Source organism: Lipotes vexillifer, unplaced genomic scaffold, assembly GCF_000442215.2.
Source record: "Lipotes vexillifer unplaced genomic scaffold, Lipotes_vexillifer_v1.1 scaffold1011, whole genome shotgun sequence".
NCBI lineage: Eukaryota > Metazoa > Chordata > Mammalia > Artiodactyla > Lipotidae > Lipotes > Lipotes vexillifer.
Window position 1 is genome coordinate 5,550,285 of NW_006787698.1, and position 12,457 is coordinate 5,562,741.

The 12,457-nt window shown below is 46.0% G+C and overlaps 1 protein-coding gene and 2 non-coding genes across 6 annotated transcripts in view; 1 reads left to right on the forward strand and 2 right to left on the reverse strand.

The window, feature by feature from the left end:
• The window catches only part of ECSIT (ECSIT signaling integrator), a 16,586-nt gene that overhangs the window by 1,160 nt on the left and 2,969 nt on the right, over positions 1 to 12,457 (reverse strand). Inside the window, exons 2-6 of one of the 4 annotated variants that reach the window (XM_007460710.1) lie at positions 9,793 to 9,911; positions 5,141 to 5,558; positions 4,695 to 4,918; positions 341 to 398; positions 64 to 212 (exon numbers count right to left, since the gene is read on the reverse strand). In XM_007460710.1, coding sequence (XP_007460772.1) covers positions 64 to 212; positions 341 to 398; positions 4,695 to 4,918; positions 5,141 to 5,558; positions 9,793 to 9,888 — 945 coding nt within the window. In that variant the 5' untranslated portion in view covers positions 9,889 to 9,911. Of the gene's footprint in view, positions 1 to 63; positions 213 to 340; positions 399 to 4,694; positions 4,919 to 5,140; positions 5,559 to 9,792; positions 9,912 to 12,457 lie in introns of those variants that run through there. The other 3 variants (XM_007460712.1, XM_007460711.1, XM_007460713.1) reach the window with 3 other exon arrangements.
• TRNAE-UUC (transfer RNA glutamic acid (anticodon UUC)) lies at positions 1,173 to 1,244 on the forward strand. The gene has a single exon. It is a non-coding gene; the product is annotated as a tRNA-Glu (tRNA).
• On the reverse strand, positions 8,142 to 8,214 carry TRNAG-CCC (transfer RNA glycine (anticodon CCC)). Its single transcript has one exon. It is a non-coding gene; the product is annotated as a tRNA-Gly (tRNA).

Genomic DNA, 12,457 nt, shown 5'->3' on the forward strand with positions numbered 1-12,457 from the left:
CCCCCTCCCCACCTTTGAGCCAACTCACTCTTACCACCCCCGACTCCCACTTTGGGCCCTAACCCTCTCCTCCGGGGGCAGCAAGTCAGCTCTGAGGATGTGGTAATAGACGCATTTGTCTCGAAGCCACAGGGAGAAGGGACCCTCAACGAAGATCGGGCGGGCTGGGTTGTGGTGGGCCAGGGCAGCCTGCTGATCAGGACTCTGGATTCCTGGTGTGGAGACACACATTCCCGGAGCGTCCTGGCCGAGGGGCTGTGCCCAGAGGCCCAGGGAGCCCACCCAGCAGGCCTGCTGAGACCCCGGCGCTTGCTCCCTCCCTCCCTCTGCAGGACCTTACCTATGATGTGGGGATCCGTGGGATCCGTGGCATCTGTGGAGTCTTTGGACAAAGGCATCTGCAAGGAAAGTCGGGGTGGAAGCTTGCGGCCCCCACAGCCCCTACGGAGGAGCCCGGGAGAGAGAAACGGGGATTCCAGTGAATTCAGGGCCCCTCTTGGGTCTGTCTCCTGGGCCTCCAACAATCACTCGAGCCCACCGCCTTCTTGCTTCTATCTAATTGGGTAAGAGCCACTGACCCTGGATACACTCACATGGAGGGAACCCTGGAGCTGGCCCACCTGCGTTAAAATCCTGGCTCTGCCACTGTCTGCATGACCTTGGCTAAGTCACCGTGTACCTCAGTTTCCCCAGTTCAAAATGGAGGCAATAACAGCACTTAGTTGAGATGGTTCTAAAATGCCGAGAACGATGCCTGGAACATGCTAAGTGCTCAGTGCATGTGAAATTTAAAAAAGGAAAAGAATTTCATGCAAACAGAATATGCCAGGAAGTTGACACAAGAAGCAAGTCACAGCATTTGCCTCTGTGGACGGCAGGGAGGGAAAGAATAGCCTTTTGTAGCTTTCTAATTTTACACTCTGAAATGTGATTTTAAAAACTAAATGAGGGACTTCCTTGGTGGTCCAGCAGTTAAGACTTCACCTTCCAGTGCAGGGGGTGTGGGTTGATACCTGGTTGGGGAGCTAAGATCCCACATGCCTTGCGGCCAAAGAATCAAAACATAAAACAGAAGCAATATTGTAACAAATTTAATAAAGATTAAAAAAAATAATGGTACACATCAAAAAAAAGCCTTTTAAAATAAAAAACAAAAAGCTAAATGAGGGAATTCCCTGGTGGTCCAGTGGTTAGGACTCGACACTTTCACTGCGGTGGCCCAGATTCAATCCCTGGTTGGGGAACCAAGATCCTGCAAGCCAAGCAGCGTGGCTAAAAAACAAAAACCAAAACTAAATGAAATTCATTTTTGAAAAAATGCACAAACTCTGACCGAAATACCTGTGAGTGGACAACTGTTGGCACACATATCCTCCACCCTTTCAGGTTAAAAAGAATGGACTCCTTTGGGACTTCCCTGGCGTTCCAGTGGTTCAGACTTTGCTTTCCAATGCAGGGGGTGTGGGTTCGATCCCTGGTCGGGGAACTAAAATCCCACATGCCTTGCGGCCAAAAAACCAAAACATAAAACAGAAGTGATACTGTAAGAAATTCAATAAAGACTTTAAAAATGGTCCACATCAAAAAAAAAAAAATCCAATACTTAATTAAAAAAAAAAGGGGCTCCCAGCCATATTATTAAGTGAGAACAGCAAAAGGCGAGGTGCAGAATATATGTATGTATAATGCGCTGCCGTTTGAGAAACATCTTTAAAAGTGTAGGTTTTGTTCCTGGGCCCTTTTACCGGACAATATATTTATACCGATTTTTCTTTCTTTTTTTTTTTTGCGGTAAGCGGGCCTCTCAGTGCTGTGGCCTCTCCCGTTTGTTATTTTTAATATTAAAATAACGTTTTTTTAACATTGTATATCTTTTTCTCTCACAGTCAAAATCTTGGCTCCTATTACAAGTAATACACATGCTTATTTGACTTATCCATCAATATACATAAATGATTATATTACAGCTGACCATAACGCTAGGGGATTAAGTTCAGGATTCTCAGAATGCAGGCCACTACGGATGTCAGACAACAGTGACTCAGAATTTTTTTCTCTCACTGGTTATGCTGTCAATTGGATATTTAGCCACATATGTTTGTTTTCAACTTTGGTGGGTTCTTTCCCCTCTTTTTTGATTATATATATATATATATATATATATATATATTTTTTTTTAACATATGCTGGAGTTAGTGTATGATTTATTGTAGGGCTTCTGAATTATGTTCTCTTCCTCTAAAGAGTGTTGATCATTTTTCTGCCTTTTTCTGTTAAATTTGATTTGCTGTCCTTTTACAATATTTATATTTTTACATGTATGGTCATAACTCCACTGTGATTTATTTAACTTGTGAATTGGATGTGGGTTGTTTGATTCTGAATGGGTTGGGATGGAGGCACTTTTAGTTGTTAATTTCTAGTTTCAGTCCTTGGCTGTCAGAACCCAGAGGAGGAAGCAAGGGAAGCCCTATATATATTTTTGATAGTCTAAACATTTCCATAGTTTAGAAGCCAACCCATATTAAATAGATGTCTCCCTCCCATTCCTTTTCTCTCTACCCCCATCTCCTCTGCCCACCCAGAGATGACCATTTTTACCCATATCTGACTTATCTTTGCATTACTTATTTTTTAAATTTTTTTATTTTTTGGGCATGCTGCCTGGCTTGCGTGTTCTTAGTTCCCCAATCAGGGATTGAACCCGGGCCCTTGTCAGTGAGAGCTCTAAGTCCTAACCACTGGACCGCCAGGGAATTCCCTGCATTATTTATTCTTGTAAAAATAAACAAATAGCTATATGCCTTTTTATTTCTCCTCCCTTCTCACACTTTAGGTGGCTTACTACACCACTGTGCATGCCTCACCCTTCCACTTTTTTCACCAGTCTTTGATTGAGGTGCCACAGTGGACATGGACAAGTCCCTCTTGATAGATACTTGGATTGTTCCCATTCTAAATCTAGGTGGTGTCAAACAACAAGGTCCTACTGTATAGCACAGGGAACTATATTCAAGATCTTGTAATAAAGTATAATGGAAAAGAATCTGAAAAAATATATATGTATACATATATATATATATATATAACTGAATCACTGTGCTGTGCACCAGAAACTAACACAACATTGTAAATCAACTATACTTCAATAAAGTTTTTAAAAAAATCTAGGTGGTGTAGGTGATCACTTTACCATGTTTTCAACCCTTCTGTATGCACTTTTAATAATGAAACAGGGGAAAAAAGGGATATTTAAATACAAAGGATATTATGCAAAAAAAAAAGTATACATCTGCATGCAAATGCACAGATCTCTTGGGAAGGAGACATGGAAGTGGTCACCTCTGGGGAAGTAGCCTGGGGGCTTAAGGGTCAGGGTAGGAGAGGGGAACTCTTCACTGTGTGTTCTTGTGTACCATTTGGCTCCCCCCCGCCCCGGCTGTGCCGTGTGGGCTTGCAGGATCTTAGTTCCCTGACCAGGGATCGAACCCGTGCAGTTCCCTGTTTGGCTTTTTAATGCATTACTTTTTTTTGGGGGGGGGGTGGCGGTGTGCCGCCCGGCTTGTGGAATCTTAGTTCCCTGACCAGGGATCGAACCCGTGCAGTTCCCTGTTTGGCTTTTTAATGCATTCCTTTTTTTTGGGGGGGGGGGTGGCGGTGTGCCGCCCGGCTTGTGGAATCTTAGTTCCCTGACCAGGGATGGAACCCAGGCCCTCAGTAGTGAAAGTGCAGAGTCCTAACCACTGGACCACCAGGGAATTCCTTTTAATGCATTACTTTAAAAAACGAAGAAATGAGTTAAAAACTGCACTTCCTCTGCAATATGTTCTCTCACTGGGACACCGCATCACCACTCTCCTAGCCACTCTGTCCTCTTCGCCTTGCCCCCAATCCAACACCATCCACACGGCTGCCAGGGGGTGCTTTCAAAGGCGCAAATCCTTCCAGAAACTTGACTTGCACCCCAACCCTCCTCTTCTTAAAACCTCCCCGTGGCCCTCTCATTACTAACCCGGTGTCCTACATGCCTCTTCTCTCTCACCCCAACTCCCTGCTCCGGCCAAAGGAAGCCCTTTCAGCATCTCCAGCCACTCCCAGCCACCCTCGAGCCCTGGCCCATGCTGCTCCTTCTGCCTGGAATGCTCTCCTCACCTCTTCTGTTCTGCCTGTGCCCAGCTCACCCTCACCTCCTCCAGGAAGCCCTCCCTGCTCCCTTTTGGGCTCCCACAGCCCCCAGGATATGGGGAATATTTCATTTAGTCATTCGACAAACAGCTGTGGAACATCCGCTTTGTGCCAGAACCTGTGCTGGGCCTTGGGAGACACAGGTGAAACTGAGTCACGGGGAACCAGGCTCATCCAGGGTGGTCAGGAAAGAGGTCCTGACGAAAGGTCGGTGGAACTCAGACCTGAAGGAAATGAAATCCCGGAGGAAGGGTGTTCCTGGCAGAGGGAACAGCAAGCACAAAGGCCTCAGGAGGGAGCTGCCAGACTGCTCAAGGAACAGAAAGCCATGTCCAGAATACAGTGAATGTGGGGAGAGGGGCCGTGGTCAGAGGTCAAGCTATGCCAAGGGCCCTGGAGTCTAGCGGAGGTTCTGCCAGCAAATCACGGCCTGTCTCACCACAATTACTTGGGCTTACTGAAGGGAGCCCTGACCCAGAGGTGGCCGAGGATGTGGACGGGGTGGATACCTGATAGACGGTGACCCTGGCACTGAGGTCGGGCTCCATGTGCCGCAGGGCCAAACTGGCCAGGTCCACTGGGTCCTGGGGCAGGTCCCGGGGCACGGGGAAGGGGTCGATATTCTTGAAGCGGGTGAACCACAGCTTCATGCGCACAAACTTGAGCATGGGGTAGCTTTTGCGTCCAAATATCTGAATGAGCAGGAACTCCGTCTCCTTGTTGGGCATCACCCCTGTGCCAGGCAGACGGAGGCTGAGCCTCAGGGAGGGAGCAGAAGAGGGAAGGGATGATGGGAGAGAGAGATAAGCAAGAGATGGGGGTGGGCGCGCAGAGGAGGAAGCCAGACGGAGAGACAGAGAGGAGAGGAGCCAGAGCCAAGGAGCCATGGAGGGCCCTGAGACCCTGGAGAGGGAGGTGGCCCCCACCCTCGCCTGAGCTGGCTTGCTGGCCTCACCGTGGTTCTCCATCTGCTCCAGGACAGCGATCCCACACTCCTGCTGCCGTGGGTAGTGGAGGAAGATGCTGTGGAAGATGTTGCGAGGCCGGAAGACCTCCTTGGGGAAGATGTCGAGCAGCAGGTTGTAGATAGCCAGGTCCCGCTCGACGCCGTACTCCCGCATCTTGCGCAGGGCCAGGTAGATGAAGTCGACGTGGCCCCGCTTGTGCACGTTGTACTGCGTAAAGTTCTGCACCGCCTGCACGAAGCTCGCCTTGTCCCGCACCCCATCTGGCGCCTGCCTAAACAGCTCCTCATGGGGTGCCAGAGCCTTGACCAGCACCCTCTGGGGTTCGGGTGGGCATGGGACCAGCGGTGAGTCAGGGTTGTGGGCGGCTGTGCTGCAGTGGAGGCCCCGCGGGGCCTGGGGCGGCACCTGCGGATAGAGAACCACTGCTGGAATGTGGGTCTCCCAGTGCCCCTGGGGGACTGCTGCACTGGCTCTTTGCTGAGAAAGGTGCCAGCAGGCCTCCCTAAGGGCCTCTGAAGAAGTGTGGTGCACGGGTTACAGACCCATGATCAGGCACCATCACAGAGTGTGAGAGAGCAATGGTAACGACCCGACGGAGGCAATGTTCACCACGATGACAGACACACACCCTCTGACGCAGCAATCCTACATCTGGTAGTTCAATCGGATAGCTCTAAAAGCACCTGCACCAAATTACTTTTGTGCGTCTGCTGCGTCAGTGGAAATGGCCCAAATGTGCATCGGCAAGGAAATAATTTAGCAAATGGCCAAGCACCTGGACAAGGAGCACCTACCGCTGTAAGGCACACTGAGGAGGTCTTGTGTGACCTGGAGTGAGCTCCAGGGTATATCATTAAATGAAAAAAAACCAAGGTGTGAAACGGTGTGTACAGTAGCTTCCCATTTGTGTAAAAAAAAAGAAAACAACAACAGCTTATATATAGTTGGTCCTCATTATTTGCGAATTCCATGTTTGCAAATTTGCCTACTTGCTAAAATTCATTTATACTCCCAAAGCCAATACTCTTGGCACTTTCTGGCCATTTGCAGACACATGCAGGGGGGTGGAAAGTTGAGTTGCCCAGCACCTATATTCCCAGCTGAGATGGAACAGGGCAACGCTTGGCCTTCTTGTATCAGCCCCCTTGCTGTCAACAAGTGTCCTTTTATTTTATATTATTTTACTTTATTTTTTGGCTGTGCTGCATGTCTTGTGGGAACTGGTTCCCCAACCAGGGATCGAACCTGGGTTCCTGGCAGTGAAAGCACTGAGTTCTAACCGCTCGACCGCCAGGGAATTCCCAACAAGTGTCCTTTTAGAGGTTTATTTATTATTATTTAAAAATTTTTATTTATTTATTTTTGGCTGTGTTGGGTCTTCGTTGCTGCACGCGGGCTTTCTCTAGTTGTGGCGAGTGGGTGCTACTCTTCGTTGAGGTGCGTGGGCTTCTCATTACGGTGGCTTCTCTTGTTGCACAGCACAGGCTCTAGGCATGTGGGCTTCAGTAGTTGTGGCTCACGGGCTCTAGAACACAGGCTCAGTAGTTGTGGCGCAAGGGCTTAGTTGCTCCGCAGCATGTGGGATCTTCCCAGACCAGGGCTTGAACCCATGTCCCCTGCATTGGCAGGTGGATTCTCAACCACTGCGCCACAAGGAAAGTCCCTAGAGGTTTATTTAGTGTATGTTTTCTGCATCTTTTTTGTTGATCTGTGGTTGAAAAGGACCCCTAAGCCTGCCTAGTGTTCCTACGTGCAAGAAGGCCCTGCTGTTCCTTAGAGAAGATACATGTGGTAGGTAAGCTCAGGCATGAGTTACAGTGCTGTTGGCCGTGAGTTCAATGTTAATGAATCAAAAATCTATATTAAATAGGATGTCTTTAAACAGAAACACACATACAACAAGGTTATGATTGATTGGTTGATGAAAATGTTATGACCTGAGGATCACAGGAACCCTATCCCGTATCTCCCCTGGCAGCAATGGTTTGGTATTCGCTAATTCAGCGTATGCAGTGACTTTCTAGAATGTTACTGTGAATAATGAGAATCGACTGTATGGATACATATTTTTTGCTTTTGTGAAAAACATCTCTGGAAGGAAATACAATAAGCGGGCAACATCTTGCCTCTAGAGAAGGGAGCTAAGCGGTGGCCAGGCAAGAGAGAGAGAGACCCTTGTCACGGTACAGCCTCAGAACTTTTTGAATTTTGGACTATATTGTCTGCTGTAATTACCTATTTAAAAGATAGATTTCAAAAACTGAGTTGAGGGAATTCCCTTGCAATTCAGTGGTTAGGACTCCATGCTTTCAATGCTGAGGGCCTGGGTTCAATCCCAGGTCAGGGAACTAAGATCCCACAAGCCACGTGGCATGGCCAAAAAAAAAACAAAAAAAAAAAATTGAGTTGAAAAAAGAAAATGCAGATTCTGGAGTCAGCAGGAGCCTCAGCGTGACTGTCCTCCACCTGGTGATACCCACAACCCACTTCACTGCTCAGGCCTCTCTCCCCATCTATTATGATGGTACCTCCCTTGGGTCAAGGAGATCTTGTTCCCCAGAGTGGGGAGTGCATGCTGCTGGGAGCAGGTCAGATCCCTCTAGAACAGAAGTTGGCAAACTACAGTCTGTGGGGCAAATCCAGTCAGCTGCCTGCTTTTGTCAATAAAGTTTTATTGGAACACAGCCATATGCCTTCATTATGTCTGGTCTGGGGCTGCTTTGTGCTGCAGTGGCAGAGTTGAGTAGTTGTGACAGAGACCACATGGCCTACAAAGCCAAAAGCATTTACTGTCTTACCCTTTAAGAAAAAGTTTGCCAAGCCCTGCTCTAGATGGTACCCTAATAGATTTATTTTCATTTAAATTGAATGTTTAAATTAGAATGGTTATACATAAGGCATCTTTTCAAATATATGGCTAATAAGAGCTAACATTTACAGATTTTTTTTTTTTTTTTTTGCCGGGCTGTGTGGCTTGAGGGATCTCAGTTCCCCGACCAGGGATCAAACCTGGGCCCCCTGCAGTGGGAGCACAGAGTCCTAACCACTGGACCACCAGGGAAATCCCTTATGGAATATTCTTATGTTCCAGGCATTGTTGAGCACTTTCTGAGAGTGAGGCTCATTTACTCTTCTCAATTGTCCATTGAAGGAGCGCCTCTTCGTGTACCCATTTTACAGATGAGGAAACTGAGGCCCTGGGAGATGAAACAAGATGCCTGGTGCCACACAGCAGCAAAGCAGCACAGCTGAGATTGGAGCCCTCTGTTCTGCTGCACCCAATAGCCATCCCAATATCCTGCTTAGGTAAGGAGATGTTTTTTTTTTAAGAAGGCATTCATTTAAAGTGGCACAGTGGTAAAGAATCCGCCTCCCAGGGCTTCCCTGGTGGTGCACTGGTTGAGAATCTGCCTGCTAATGCAGGGGACACGGGTTCGAGCCTGGATCTGGGACGATCCCACATGCCGCAGATCAACTAGGCCCGTGAGCCACAACTACTGAGCCTGCGCATCTGGAGCCTGTGCTCCGCAACAAGAGAGGCCGCGATAGTGAGAGGCCCGCACGCTGTGATGAAGAGTGGCCCCCGCTTGCCACAACTAGAGAAAGCCCTTGCACAGAAAGGAAGACCCAACACAGCCAAAAATAAAAATAAATAAATTTAAAAATAAATAAATAAATAAATAAATAATTACTCCTGTTCTCTATTTAAAAAAAAAAAAAAAAGAATCCGCCTGCCAATGCAGGGGACACGGGTTTGAGCCCTGGTCTGGGAAGATCCCACATGCCGCAGAGCAACTAAGCCCGTGTGACACAACTACTGAGCCTGTGTGCCACAACTACTGAAGCCCACGCACCTAGAGCCAGTGCTCCGCAACAAAGAGAAGCCACCGCAATGAGAAGCTTGCGCACCGCAATGAAGAGTAGCCCCCACTCGCTGCAACTAGAGAAAGCCTGCGTGCAGCAATGAAGACCCAATGCAGCCAAAAATAAATAAATAAATTTATATTTAAAAAAAAATAATAAAGTGAAAGTGTAGGAAACTAATACTACAGGTGGTATGTGCATAGGGCAGAAAGCAGAAAAGAAGCTCTAGAATGCTCCAAAGGAGGGGAGACACCACAAATGAGATAATGCAAATGAAATGCATAGCACAGGGCCTGGCCCAGAGGAAGTGCTCAATAAGGGAGCTATTAATATTGTCACCATCATCACCATCCTTGTTATAATTTATGGCCGTTGATCAGCCTGGTCACTTAGGGTAAGGGAACGAAATTCAATTCATATCTTTACAAGTGAATACGGGAGTCACCCAGAGTCACCACCCAAATCTACTTAGCTCAGACCTTCTTGATTTCAAATTCAAGCCCCTCACTCATGGGGGCACCAACACTTCTTAAAATGAGAAGAGACATTCAACTGGCCCTCAGAGCAGACAGGCCAGCCCAGACCCCCCCACCCCCACCCCCGCCACCTTCCCCCCTTGGTGTCCATACGTTTGTTCTCTACATCTGTGCCTCTAGTTCTGCCTTGCAAACCAGTTCATCTATACCATTTTTCTATTTATTTGTTTATTTATTTTTGGCTGTGTTGGGTCTTCATGGACCTGCCTGCCTGTCTCCACCCCATGACTGGCAGTTACCTGAGAGAAGGGGGCTCCGGTGAGGGCAGTGCTGCAGATACCTCCCCAGCCCCGAGAGAGGCCCCGGGCCAGCAGGATGGCTTGGGTCCAGCTCATGCCTTTGCCTGTCGGACAAGCACCTAGAAAGAGAGAAGAAAGAGCATCAGCCTGGTACCCCACCCGCTAAAGGCAATGAGACCCCTCTCTTGGGCAGAGGTCACATCCCAGACTACATGCACAAGGTGGAGCAGAAGTGACTGTTATAATCAAAGGTCCCTGTTCTTCTGGGCCAAATCCTTCACTATCTTGAGGAATTTGCTCCTGCATTCGTCCCCCTCCCTACCAGATCATTCTGTTTTGTTTAACAGCTTTATTTGTGTACCATACAGTTGAACCTAAGTATAAAATTCAATGTATTTTCAGTAGTTGACCCTTGAACAACACTGCTTTGAACTGCATGGGTCCATTTACACGCTGATTTTTTTTTCAGTAAATACGTACTACAGTACTACACGACCTGTGGTTGGTTGAATCTAAGGATGTGGAACCGTGGCTATGATATTTGGATTTTTAACTGTGAGGAGGGTCGGCACCCCTAACCCCTACATTGTTCGAGGGTCAACTGTATATTCACAGAATTGTGCAACCATCACTAAATCTAATTTTAGAACACTTTTGTCACCCCCCCCCAAAAAAACACGTATACCCATTAGCAATCCCTCTATTTCCCCTCACCCTCAACCCTAGGCAGCCCCTATAAATTTGTCTATAAATTTGCCTACTCTGGGAATTTCATATAAATGGAATCATATAATATGGGCTCTTTTGTGACTGCCTTCTTTCACTTAACATGTTTTCAAGGTTTATCTGCATTGTAATATGTATCAGACTTCATTCCTTTTAATTGCCCAAATTTTTTCATTATATGGATTTAACCATATTTTATTTACCAATTCAATTGATGAACACTTGCAGTTCTTCCCACTTTTTGACTATATGACTATTGCTATGAATATTTGTGTAGCTTTTGTAAGAACACATGTTTACACTTCTCTTGGGTATATACTTAGAAATCAAATTGCTGGGACATATAGTAACTCTATGTCTAATCATTTGAGAAACTGCCAAAGTGTTTTCCAAAGTGGCTGCACCACTTTACATCCCCACCAGCAATGTATAAGAGTTCCAATTTCTCTGCATTCTTGCCAATACTTGCTGTTGTCTTTTTTTGATTACAGACATCCTAATGGGTATGAAGTGGTATCTCATTGTGGTTCCAATTTGCATTTCCCTAAAAGTTGATGATGAGCATCTTTTCATGGGCTTATTGGCTATTGTGTATCTTCTTCAGAGAAATGTCTATTTAGATCCTTTGTCCATTTAAAAATTAGGTTATTTATCTTTTTATTATTGTTAATATATTCTGGATACTAGAAGCTTATGATTTACAAATACTTTCTCCCATTCTTTGAATTGTCTTTCACTTTCTTGATGTTATTGTTTGCAGCACAAATGTTTAATTCCAATGAAATCCAATTTCTATTTTACTTTTGTAGCTGTGCTTTTGATGTTTTATCTAAAAAACCATTGCCTGGGCTTCCCTGGTGGTGCAGTGGTTGAGAGTCCACCTGCCGATGCAGGGGACATGGATTCGTGCCCCGGTCTGGGAAGATCCCACATGCCACGGAGCGGCTGAGCCCGTGAGCCATGGCCGCTGAGCCTGCATGTCCGGAGCCTGTGCTCCGCAACGGGAGAGGCCACAACAGTGAGAGGCCCGCGTACAGGTAAAAAAAAAATTAAAAAAAAAATAATAATAATAATTAAAAAAAAACCATTGCCTGGCCCAAGGTCATGAAGATTTACTCCTATGTTTTCTTCTAGAAGTTTTGTTTGTTTGTTTTGGCCACACCTCATGGCTTGTGGGGATCTTAGCTGCCCCACCAGGGATGGAATCCGTGCCCCCTGCAGTGGAAGCTCAGAGTCCTAACCACTGGACCACGAGGGAATTCCCCTCTGATCCATTTTGAATTAATCTTTGTGAATGGTGTGAGGAAGGGGTTCATTTCATGTAGATATCCAGTTGTCCTAGTACTATTGAAGAGACTATTTTTTCTCCTTGTCACTCTTGTTGAAAATCAATTGACCATAAATGTAAGGGTTTACTTTTGGGCTCTCAATTTAATTCTGTTGATCTATATGTTGAGCCTTATGCCAATACCACACTGTTGTGATTATTGTAGCTTGTAGGTTCTGAAATTGGGAAGTGTTAAGTCCTCCTATTTTGTTCTTCTTTTACAATATTATTTGGCTATTCTGGATCCCTCACTATTACATATAAATTTTAGAATCAGCTGTCAATTTCTGGAAAAAATCCAGCTGGGATTCTGGTAGGGATTGTGTTGAATCTGTAGAACAGTTTGGGAAATATTGGTATCTTAATAATATTGTCTTCTGATCCATGAACATGGGATACCTCTCCATTAATTTAGATCTTCTTTAATTTCTCTCAACGATGTTTTACAGTTTTCCGTGTAGAAGTCCTTTACTTCTTTTGTTAAATTTATTTGTAAGTATCTTATTCTTTATGAAGCTATTGTATAATTTCATTTTCACATTGTTCATTGCTAGTGTACAGAAACACAATTTATTTTTAAGTGTTGATCTTGTATCTTGCAACCCTGCTGAA